This window comes from Jatropha curcas, chromosome 4 (assembly GCF_041381405.1).
Source record: "Jatropha curcas cultivar XTBG-Jc1 chromosome 4, XTBG_Jcur_1.0, whole genome shotgun sequence".
Lineage (NCBI taxonomy): Eukaryota > Viridiplantae > Streptophyta > Magnoliopsida > Malpighiales > Euphorbiaceae > Jatropha > Jatropha curcas.
The window spans coordinates 27,270,299-27,281,733 of record NC_143154.1 but is presented as its reverse complement, the minus strand read 5'-3'; the positions used below and the strand labels follow the sequence as shown (position 1 = coordinate 27,281,733).

General features: G+C 31.9%; 3 protein-coding genes across 3 annotated transcripts; 2 read left to right on the top strand and 1 right to left on the bottom strand.

Annotated features, from left to right (window-relative positions):
- Positions 1 to 2,439: 2,439 nt before the first annotated feature.
- Positions 2,440 to 6,577, top strand: LOC105646743 (COBRA-like protein 2). The gene is made up of 6 exons (XM_089720848.1): positions 2,440 to 2,877; positions 3,878 to 3,957; positions 4,438 to 4,894; positions 5,188 to 5,347; positions 5,507 to 5,784; positions 5,989 to 6,577. The coding sequence occupies exons 1-6, from the start codon at positions 2,784 to 2,786 to the stop codon at positions 6,279 to 6,281; spliced, it is 1,362 nt and encodes a 453-aa protein (XP_089576974.1). The 5' UTR covers positions 2,440 to 2,783; the 3' UTR covers positions 6,282 to 6,577.
- Positions 6,578 to 6,671: 94 nt separating this feature from the next.
- Positions 6,672 to 9,110, bottom strand: LOC105646834 (COBRA-like protein 4). The gene is made up of 6 exons (XM_020684383.3): positions 8,854 to 9,110; positions 8,682 to 8,761; positions 8,143 to 8,599; positions 7,898 to 8,045; positions 7,531 to 7,808; positions 6,672 to 6,980 (listed from the first exon to the last, which is right to left on the bottom strand). Exons 1-6 carry the CDS (start codon positions 8,903 to 8,905, stop codon positions 6,700 to 6,702), a joined length of 1,296 nt encoding a protein of 431 aa, XP_020540042.1. The 5' UTR covers positions 8,906 to 9,110; the 3' UTR covers positions 6,672 to 6,699.
- A 1,234-nt stretch (positions 9,111 to 10,344) lies between these two features.
- Positions 10,345 to 11,329, top strand: LOC105646742 (B12D protein). Its single transcript, XM_012232662.4, has 3 exons — positions 10,345 to 10,502; positions 10,776 to 10,864; positions 10,968 to 11,329. The coding sequence occupies exons 1-3, from the start codon at positions 10,479 to 10,481 to the stop codon at positions 11,113 to 11,115; spliced, it is 261 nt and encodes an 86-aa protein (XP_012088052.1). The 5' UTR covers positions 10,345 to 10,478; the 3' UTR covers positions 11,116 to 11,329.
- Positions 11,330 to 11,435: the final 106 nt, after the last annotated feature.

The following is an 11,435-nucleotide window of genomic DNA, read 5'->3' as shown; positions in this document are numbered from 1 at the left end:
CTTACTTTCACACATGTGGGTCCCATTTAAGTGGGCACACCACAACATTCTAATACCTGAAATGCTTTGGAATATTGATTGTGGATATTGCAAAACTTTTCAAATTAGGTTATTTTTGGTTGTTAGCAAGAAACCACTCAACTAAAAATTGAAACTAGTAGGTGAAAGCTTCAGAATAATTTACAATTTCAATTAACCGGGTTGGTGTCATTAGAAAAAACTTACATTTTTTAAGTAAGTACTGAGTATTTTATCTTTATGAATGGAGGAAATTTTTATCGTGCATGCTTTCTTTTATATACCTAACGTTGTGCAAGTAATATTGAATTTAACCTAATGGGTTGGAAACACCTATAATATAAATAAAAAGATATAAATCTAAAATTCTTTTTTTTTTTTTATTTGAACATTAAGGGAGGGCGATACAAACCTAAATCAATTATCAGATAGTATATGCACTTATCATTAGACTAGAAAATGACAAATTGACAGCACAAATTATTTTTTTTCACTTATAGAAAGGAAATTTTCTTTTAGCCATGTGAATGGCTTTTTTTTTTTTTTTTCTTTTCTCTTTGGTGCATAGAAGAATAAGAAGCAAAACTAACAGATGTAAGCAATACAAACTACATTATGAGAATGGAAACAGATCAAGAGGAGGCTGATCCAAAATTTAATTCACTTTTTTTATTTTAAAAATATCCTATAAAATTCGTAAATTTTATATTCTATTAATATAAATATGCAGTAATTAAATATTAATTATCAGGATATAGTTGCCTTTTTCAATTAATTCAAAACCGTCTCTATGTGTTGTCACATTCTTTTTTTATGATTAAGGTTATTATCAATTTAGTTTAAATGTCTTAATAAACTTTCTTGCAAATCAAGTTCAAAACTCATTTCTATATTTAATTTATACATTTAAAATACTAATTGAATCTTATTAACAAGATAAAAAAAAAACTCACTTATTAATTGTACTAGCACTGTTCTATAATATTTGTCACATTTTAAATTTTACGTTCTTTAAGAAAACTATTAAATTTGTCTAAATACAATAAGTTATTAAATAAATTCACTATATTACCTTTAATTTAATTCTAATTCTCTAAAAAAACTATTAAATTGAAGTGATAATTATTGGTTATATATAAAGGAAAAATATGAAAAAAAAATATTTATTACTCCTTGAACTTACAAATGTAATAAATATTTTGAAATAAATTAATTTTTTAAATGCGCAAGTATTTTGGACCGGAGGATTAGGCATGCTTCATTATGGAAGGTTTTTTATTAATTTGAGAAAGTTTTTAAAGGCTTTCTTTTTTATTGAGATAATGAAAGATAAAGTCAACTGATTAATTAAGTGAGGATTGTCCTAATCATTGAAGGATGAATTCCATATTATATAATAATAATTAAAAATAACTAATATAAACTATTTGATTTTCATAGTCACTCATTTGTAAATGCTGAGCAGGTGTCCATCTCACTCTAAAAGAAAATAGAGACTTCCTTATAAATAAAATTTTTTGTTATTTAAAATCTCATTCCATTAGTTAATTTAATTTTATAGGAAAATATTAGAAAATTGCATTGTATTTTAGCTACTTTTTCCCTTTTATAAGGATAGATTTTCACACAAATAAGGATACAATAAATAGAAATATATCAAATAATTAAAAAATTTATTGTAATTTCAATAAAGAAAGTAGCATATAGATTCTAACCAATAAAAAAAGTAATTTTATTTTTATATGACTAATGAGTTATTAATTTTAAGTTTATTATATTATAATATAATTTTCATTTTGTCCCTAAATTTGAAAATACGAATATATAATTTGTCTAAAAATCAAACTTTTGTACATTTTGCCCTTCGCACTAAACAATCAAAAGTTCAATTTTTTTGAAAAATAAAGTAAAAAAATAATTTTTATATTTTTTAGCTAATGTTTTGTTTTCCAATTAAATAAAACACCTAAAAAATCTTCACGTATTAAGAATTACCTTTTTATTTTATTTTTGGTAAAAATTTGAGTTTTTTATTATTTGACGGAAACTGGGGAGATAAATTAATATATTGGAGCAAAATGAGCATTATTTCTGTAATAGAATCAGCAATTCCATTTGGAAATTTTAACTCTAAACTTAATTAATGATGATTTTGTTTTATTAAGGAATCTTATTTGATGATCACAAAATAAATGTTGCATTTCAGAAAATGAAAGGAAGGAGTGGGGACTGGGGGAGATGTAGGACTCTATTTGTATAAAACTTGGGGCTAAAACAACAGGGATAATGACTCTAATGAACGACAGACAAACCAGCACCCAGCATTATGCGCCATACCAACTCCAAGTGAACAATAACTTTGCGTGCGCCTTGCTTTCCCCTAGAAAGTTCTTCTCCTCAAGAGAACTCATTTGTCAGTTTCCCATCATCACCACAAACAACTGTAATGTGTCCATTTCTATTAGAACAATTGACGACTCCATATCCAAAAATCCAAGACGCGCCTGTTTTCTTCTCTAAGACGTGTCTTGGAAGAGAATAATTTATAACAATGGGCTTAAAAACTTTTTAAAGCACTTTCTTTAGTGCCTAAACATGGTTTAAAGCAAGAACCAGTCAGCCATCCCCCAGTCACCAACGTATACAACCTCTCTCTCTCTCTCTCTCTACTTATTCTTTCTTTTTCTTGTCATAAGAGCCTAACAAGAAACAAAAGAAACTCTGCTAAGTGACAATCGAAAGTACATTTACAATAGTACCAAGAAATGCGCTTTCTTTTCTCTCACATTATGGCAACTCTCCCTCAATTCACCATTCTGATTCTCTTTCTGCTTTCTTGCACCACCTTTACTCGAACAGGTTAACAATACCTCTTTCTTTCTTTTCTTTTTCTTTATCGTTTATTTATTTAGTCTTGTCAAATTCGGATTTTTTATTTGCTTCTTGATGATGTTAATGAATAATGGGTTTTGCTTACTTACATAATTTGTTTCGTTTCTTGAATTGCTATTGTTGAGACTTTGATTATTGATCAGAGTTACCATATGACAAATTTGGTAAAGTTTGCTTCTTGAAATTTCTTTTTGAGTGAAAGTTTTGTTTCTTTATTAAGTGAAAGACTTGTTTCTTGATTTCTGTTTTTGACGGAAAATTTTGTTTCTTGAATTTGATAAATGAGGAAACGGGGTATGGCGATTTGGTCTAATGATCTCTTTTGGGTGTTTAGATTACTGTGTTTTCTTGAAAGCTAAAGCTTTTGTCTTTGCTGCCATGAATGCTTTAGTATATTGGTTGTGGATGATGCAAGACTTTTCACATTAGAGATTATTTTCGATTGATGGCCATTAGTATGAATACAACTAGGAAACGACAGTTTGGAAATGTAAACTAAACATGTTCTGTGCCTTTCTATTAGTGAAAAACAAAATACAGTATGTAATTAGTCTTCAATTTGCTTTTAGGATTTGCTAGTCATGTAAATGGCAAACATACATCAATTGCTTAAATATTTTGCCAAAAAAAAAAAAAAAAAAAAAAAAGAAAAAAAAAAGAAAGAAGTTGCTTACCGTTCTTGTTGAAGGGCTTGTTGTTGTCTTTTTTTTTTTAATTTTTTTTTTTTTATAATCGCCTGAGTGAGTTCTCTTCATAATTAGTTATTCCAAAAATTAGTGCAAAGATGAAAGATTAAATGAAATATTGTCTCTTTCCTAGTCTGTCTTTTAAACGGTCATGACATTTAATTGTTGAGTTTTAGTCCATTTCTCCACTGCAGAAAGTATCAATAAGTATTTTTAATCTCTTATTACTTAGTTTTATTATTATTTTCTGATCCAAGTGTTCTGGTTGTCCGGCTTTTCAGAGGCCTATGATGCGCTTGACCCAAATGGAAATATTACAATCAAATGGGATATTATTAGCTGGACGCCTGATGGATATGTTGTAAGTATTGATTAATTTATATGTATTATTAATGATATAACCTTATATTTTGCACAAGGACAAAGGTCTGATATCAGACAATTTCTTTTAATTTTTTTCCCCGGCTCTTTTTTTTTTTTTTTTTTTTTTTTTTGTGAGCTATAGCATGTTTATATTTGTGTTTGGTACAACTTATATTTCATATCTTGCCATATGTAATTAGCTATAATGTTGGGCTGCATCATAGCTAGCTTAAGAGGACTGGTAAACCAGATTCTGAATATTTTTTCCAAACTGTTTCTGTGAAGTTCTTCAAGCATTTAGTTAATGCCTTTATTAATTTGAAGTCTTATGTTCCTGGTTGAACTTTAATGCCTTTATTTCACTAAAGTTGGAAGTACAAAAAATTATCATTTTAAGTTACACTCGTTTGATGATGTTTTATTCTGTAATTTTGTTCACTGCTGTCAAAATCAATTAATATCTCTATTGAATGGACAGGCTGTTGTTACAATGTACAATTTCCAGCAATATCGCCACATTGAAGCACCAGGGTGGACATTAGGGTGGACATGGGCAAAAAAGGAGGTAATATGGAGCATGGTGGGAGGTCAAGCAACAGAGCAAGGAGACTGTTCAAAATTCAAAGGAAATATTCCACATTGCTGTAAGAAAAGTCCAGCAGTTGTTGATTTGTTGCCTGGAACTCCTTACAACCAGCAAATTGCAAATTGCTGCAAAGGGGGAGTAATCAGCTCGTGGGCACAAGACCCGTCCAAAGCGGTAAGCGCATTCCAGCTTAGTATTGGTGCTGCAGGAACCACCAATAAGACAGTCAGATTGCCTAGAAACTTCACACTGAAGGCACCAGGACCTGGTTACACGTGTGGGCCAGCAAAAATTGTTAGACCTAGCAAATTTCTTACTCCTGATAAAAGGAGAGTAACTCAAGCTTTGAGTAAGTTGACTAATGCAGTCCTTTTTCAAATAGTCAAGATTGATTCTAAGTCACAGCTTCATTTTGTGCATTTCTGTAAAATCGAATACATTTCATATTATTACTTGAGGTGCTTAAATTCATTTCTTGATTTGTTGTTATTTAGATTAAAAAAAAAAAAACATATTGTAGAATTTGCAGTCTCAAAGAAACAGTAGTTTTGTACTTATTTTCAGAAACAAGTTCTTTCCTATTAATCAGTTAAAAATGTGTCCATGGAGATGTGTAAGTGACATCTGATCAATTTATTGCAGTGACATGGAATGTTACATGTACATATTCACAATTCCTTGCTCAAAGGACTCCTAGTTGTTGTGTTTCACTCTCATCTTTCTATAACGACACAATAGTGCCCTGCCCAACATGTTCTTGTGCCTGCCGAAGCAACAATTTTCTGCCAGGTGGTTGTATAGAGTAAGTGAATTCAACCAAAAAAACAAAAAAAAATCTTCCTTCCTTCTAGTTTTAGAACGTATAGGTTCCTTTTTAATACTGCATTTATATTTATTTTTTTAATTTATGTCAATTCTTTATTTTTACTTACAATTCTTTTATTGGTTTGCTTTTTTGCAGTCCGGATGCATCACATTTGGTTTCAGCAGTTTCCAGTTTAGGGACAAACAGACTTGCACCTGTTATCCGATGCACGGATCATATGTGTCCAGTCAGAATTCATTGGCATGTCAAACTTAACTATAAAGCGTACTGGAGGGTTAAGATCACAATTACAAATTTTAATTACAATATGAACTATTCACAATGGAACCTGGTTGTTCAACATCCCAACTTCAACAATCTGACACATATATTCAGCTTTAACTATAAGTCATTGAATCCTTATGCAGATATAAGTAAGTTATAGCTTTTCTTTAAGTTGCTCTTATTTGCTTTTCTGTTATTTATGGTTTAAACAGATTTAGCATATTTAAGTCCTTCTATCCATTACATTTCATTCGACAGTAACGGGATATGCATTTTTTTTCCCATTGAAATGCACGTATTAATTATGCTTTATAGAAGATATGAACTCTTGCCATATTGTGCTTTTGCAACAGATGATACAGCCATGTTATATGGAATTCAGTTCTACAACGATTTGCTCATGCAAGCTGGCCCTGCTGGTAATGTGCAGTCAGAACTTCTTTTCCAAAAGGATAAAGCAACTTTTACCTTTGAGAAGGGTTGGGCTTTTCCTAGAAAGGTCTATTTCAATGGTGATAACTGTGTGATGCCACCTCCTGACGCCTATCCGTGGTTGCCAAATGGTAGTTCTCGCCAGCTTACTTCACCAATTATACTAATAATGACCTTGTTTTCTGCATTGGCTTTCTTATACAGATTTGTATAAGCTAGCAAACATTTGCTGCAAAATACTATAGAGTTCAAATTTTGTTCGATCTCGACCCTGGTATTAATTGGAAGCTGACTGGAAAGTTGATTTGTTAATGCCATGCACTCCAGCATTTGACTGCAGTTTCTGTTTAATGCGTTTGTGGGTTTTTAGCTATTATTTTGTTACTTTGTAGCTGTTATCTCCTTTGTAGAGTTCTCCAACAATACAATTACAATGTAACAAAGTTTGGGTAAATGAATGCTTTCTGTATAGAGAAGTTTGAGCTAATTTTTTGCTTCTTGATTTTGTTATTTTTCTTCTTTCTATTTTTTTTCACATTTGAATCATTTTATATATTGAATATATACATACACACACACTTGGCGAAATGAAAAAGAATGCCAATTCTGCAGTGGAACTGTGAGTAAAATTACTAGAGAATGATAAACAAGAAAAACAACGTAGAAATTAATGTCAAGAAGGAGATAAGGGATCCATCTGCAGAATTCGGCAGAAAAGGGTATGCATCTGGTGGGGGTAGCATGCATTCATCGCCATTGAAGTAGACTTTACGCGGAAATGCCCATCCTTGCTTGAAGGTGAAGGTGTTCAAGTCCTTTTGAAGAAGCACTTCTGACTGGACATTTCCTAAAGGCCCTGCTTCCATTAACACATCATTGTAATATTTCATTCCATAGAACATCCCTGTGTCATCTGCATAATCAACATAACAGGTAATGTCAAGCCCTTTTGGCTAACAGTTCGGATTTGGGAACTCTAGTTTAGTATTTGGAGATATATTTCAAAATCCGACTATTATCGGTTAAAATTATAAATAAAATACTGAAAGCTGAAATTTCAGATTTCAACTTCAAGTATTTAATCCTCCAATCTAGGGGTGACTATTAGTTCAATTCAAACCAGAACCAAAACTGCTATTCCAAGTTCTGGTTCTGACTATTTTGGTTGGCTTCTCCCAGAATCCAGTAGCTTTATGGCCGGTTCATCGGCAAGTTCCTATCAGCCCCAGCTTGTCTCCACTCAAATTTTTTTTTATTATTATTACTTTTTCCAATTATGACTTAGTTTTCTTGGTTCTAGTTCCATGGATAACCAGTTCTCTGTGGTTCTTACATGAACCAATTCCAAACCGGAACCATAGGCACCCTATTTCAATCTTTAGCCTCCAATAATTATTCATAATTGCTAAGCCAAATAGACAAACTTATCCATAATAACAACAGGAGAATTTCTTGACACTCACTTATCGACTTATAAGGTATGAGAGGCTGGTAATTGAAGCTGAAAACTTGTGTTACATTGTTGAGATTTGGATGCTGGATAACAAGAGACCAGAGAGTGTAGTTCATTCTGTAGTTGAAGTTTACTATGGAAATCTTTACACGCCAGTACTCCTTATAATTAACCTTCACATGCCAGTGAACTCGAACCGGGCACATATGGTGTGTGCATTGCAGAAGAGAAGTTGTTTCGTTATTTGTATTGTTTGCTCCAACCACTTTGAGAATCTTCGAATCACGACTGCATCAATATTAATTTGGTATATCATTTAAATGTGCTTAATTGCAGAAATCACTATGTATCATAGATATTGAAAAATGGTGGCTTACTTGACACAAGTGTTATTGTTTTGGCAACCACAGGCACAAGTGGGGCAGGGGGTGATTTCCTGATTGTAGAAAGATGAGAAAGAGACGCAACAATTTGGGTTTTTCCTAGCCAGGAACTGTGAGTAAGTGCAGGTCACATTCCAAGTTACTGCATACAATAAAAGAATAGGAGAATCAAGATTGATATTCTTCAAGAAAAAGAAATAAAGGATGGTAATTTGAAACTAAGAGTAAATTGAAGTTACTGAGAGCCTGAGTTCTTCTGCGTCCATCAGGGGTGAGAAACTTGGAGGAAGGAACGAGTTTTGCAGGGCTACATGTGTATCCAGGGCCTGGACCCAGCATGGTGAAGTTCTTGGGCATTTTGACAGTCTTATTTGAAGTACCAGATAAACCAACAGTAATTTGGAACTGAGAGATAGAAGCTTTGGGATCTTGGCCCCAGGCTGATACAACTCCACCTTTACAGCAATTAGCAAATTGTTGATTGAAAGGAGCGCCAGGTAACAAGTCTACAACTACAGGATTTCTCTTGCAGCAATGAGGAATAATAGCTTTGAACTTGGAGCAGTCTCCTTGTTCTGCGGCTTGAGCACCAACCATGGACCATATTATTTCTTTCTTTGCCCATGTCCAGCCTATTTTCCATCCAGGGTCCATTATGTGCCTGAATGTTTGGAAATTGAATAGTGTCACTGTAGCCTGCAAAATCATCATCATCCATACAATTTAATCAAGGAAATTGTGACCAAATGTGACCAATATTATCGAAATTATTACTTACCGTGTAGCCATCTATAGTCCAAGCCACGATATCCCATTTGATAGTTACATTACCCATTGGATCCAAAGGATCATAAGCAGCTGTAATGGGAACCAATAACAAGAAATTGAATAAACAAGAATAAATTTAAATAAAAAAGAAAACTTAGCTACAGGAATAATTAGAATTTCACCTGCACAAGAAAAAAGAGCCAGAAAGAACAAACTTGATATTATAAATCTCATCTTAATTAATCCTACAGTGTTCTTGTTTTTGTTGATTAATGGTTCAAGAACTTGCAGAGATCAGTCTTAAAACTTCTTATAGTGTCAGGAGCTAGATTAAGTACTGGTTGTTAAATATTTTACATGTTTTAAAGATTTATTAATTTATACAAGCTTCGATTTTCTATCTTTCACTTTCCATATCGTAAAGCAACGGTTAGGTAAGAAGTGGCGGGAGAAACTTGGAGAGTTTCTGTTGAGCCTAACTGCCCAACGGTCCTGGCTCTTGGCGAATGTGACAGGCGATGCTGTTGTCACACCATGTCCTATTAATTATTAAACAAATAAAGAATTTTCGGAAAATCCTACTTATAAAATAAAATGACTAAATTACCCTTGAATTTATTTTTTTATTTTTTTTGTAAAATTTTTGACATGTGAAATTAATGAAGAGTTAATCCATTATTCAAATAATTTCTTTTAAATAATTACGAAAATTTATTTTAAGGCCATGGTTAACCATCAGAATTTATATTGGCCTTGTCTTGATAGCTAGAGAGTTACCTAAGCTGCAAACATAGGAGGAGGATTGATTTTACAGGCCATGATTAGAGGAAAATGCAAAATCCCCATCTTATGTGATTGATTACATATCAATTCTCATGCTAGATCTCTATGTGCCCCATCAGAAGTGCGAAGGAATTGGGTTAAAACCAGAATATTTTGATTTTTAAAATTAAATAATAATAATAATAATTTTTAATTTTTAAAAATTTTTAAGTATATAAAATTATATAATTTTAATACGAAAAAATAAGATAGATTTAATACGAAAAAATAAGTTTACAGTATTAATTCATAAAAATAAAAGAATTGATAAAAGGTCAAAATTGAAGGTTTATTTTTATTCTTAGCCCAATCAATGATCATTTATAGAATGTATGATTATATCATCCGATTCCAATTCTCCACTTCTAAAACTTTGCACACGAGGCTTGAAGAATTCACATCCAGAAAACTTGCAGGTAAAAATGTAGTTTGTCAACTTCTTACTAAAAGAATTTTTCTTTAAACATTTAAAGTTGGCTTTAACTTATTAATCCTAAACTTGTCAATTTCTAGAATATATTAATTTCTAATCCACAATCCAAAACAAGTTTATCACAAAATTTTTGTATTAAGTAATGAATATAAAAATCCTCAAAAGAAGGATAAAAGAATATTCAGAGTTCATCCAAAAAGCTTTAACTTGTCAGCAAGATAACCATAGAATATGTCAAACTTAACAATTTTATTTTATTTTATTTTTCTTTTCTAACAAAACAAGAGGCTAATGCCCCCAGTTTTTTCTGTGAAGTCAATTGGTTAACTCAGCCCACTGAAATTTGCAGCCCAGCAAAGACTATACCTGGCTGGCCAAGTTATTCTCCTGACCTGTATATATATTTGCAAAGGTTACATTTCTACATGTATATATCAAAATATTACCTTACAAAGCCATAATCAGTTTGCAATATCCTTTTAAGTGGGAGACAAGAAACAAATTCAAGCATCATCAATTACTTTCATTTTGGCAAACCACAACTACTTTCTAATGGGGCGGTGGATGAAGCCAGAGGTAAGCACTAAGCAAGCCACACATTATATCCATATATAGAAAATTATACAAATTACTTTTATTATATCAGTTATCGATCATATTTAAGCTATATTTGGTATGCCTTAACGGCTCATCAAATGTAGCTTACATGGCTTCTGATTCTGAAACTTTCTATTTTTAGTTAACAATTTGCTTCTTTTACTTTTAAATCCTGATTACTAGAGTACGCAATCTTATTATCGGCAAAAATGTATTACGTGATACATATTGGCTCCGTTCTTGCATGCACAGGTCTACCCACTATTGGCTGCGATGACTTTTGTAACAAGTATGTGTGTTTTCCAGCTTACAAGGAATGTGTTCTTGAACCCAGATGTCAGGTATATTCTTTGAGCTTCTTAATTAGCTAAACAACTAATTAATTACGTTTGATTTGTTTTTAATTTTCTAAGCCGATTAATATTGTTAATTTGATTAAAACAGGATTAACAAAGCTCACCGCCGGATGGCAGTGCTGGAAAATGAAGACGAAGGAGAGAAATATGCTGAGCATGGCCTCAGGAAATTTCTTCGCACACGTCCACCTGAAGTCATGCCTGCCATTAACCATTTCTTCTCTCAAGATGAATAAAATAAATTATTTGGTTAAAAATATTAAAATCCTCAATGTTCTACTGAGATTGCCTTGTAATTAGTCTTACGTGAATATATTGCGTTTCAATTAATAAGAATAAATCATGGGATTTGTTGTGTAATTCAAAACGACAATCAAAATGGCTTGTTCACATGCATAATCAAAGCTTTTCTTTCTTCTTTACTCGATAATTTATTATAATTTAAATAAATTTAATAGTTTTATTATAAGTTAGACAAATTTAATATAGTCAAAATATAAAAAACAATGTTTTGTGTCTCTTAAAACATTATGGCCTAAAAAATTTGTAGGCACTG

Coding starts and splice junctions, on each gene's coding strand:
- LOC105646743 (XM_089720848.1), top strand. CDS start 2,784: ATGCGCTTTCTTTTCTCTCACATTATGGCAACTCTCCCTCAATTCACC. Junction 5,348..5,506: donor CTGCCAGGTGGTTGTATAGA/GTAAGTGAATTC, acceptor GCTTTTTTGCAG/TCCGGATGCATCACATTTGG. Junction 5,785..5,988: donor GAATCCTTATGCAGATATAA/GTAAGTTATAGC, acceptor CTTTTGCAACAG/ATGATACAGCCATGTTATAT.
- LOC105646742 (XM_012232662.4), top strand. CDS start 10,479: ATGGGGCGGTGGATGAAGCCAGAG. Junction 10,503..10,775: donor GGCGGTGGATGAAGCCAGAG/GTAAGCACTAAG, acceptor TTGCATGCACAG/GTCTACCCACTATTGGCTGC. Junction 10,865..10,967: donor TTCTTGAACCCAGATGTCAG/GTATATTCTTTG, acceptor TGATTAAAACAG/GATTAACAAAGCTCACCGCC.
- LOC105646834 (XM_020684383.3), bottom strand. CDS start 8,905: ATGAGATTTATAATATCAAGTTTGTTCTTTCTGGCTCTTTTTTCTTGT. Junction 8,600..8,681: donor GGACTATAGATGGCTACACG/GTAAGTAATAAT, acceptor ATGATTTTGCAG/GCTACAGTGACACTATTCAA. Junction 6,981..7,530: donor CATACCTTATAAGTCGATAA/GTGAGTGTCAAG, acceptor TTGATTATGCAG/ATGACACAGGGATGTTCTAT.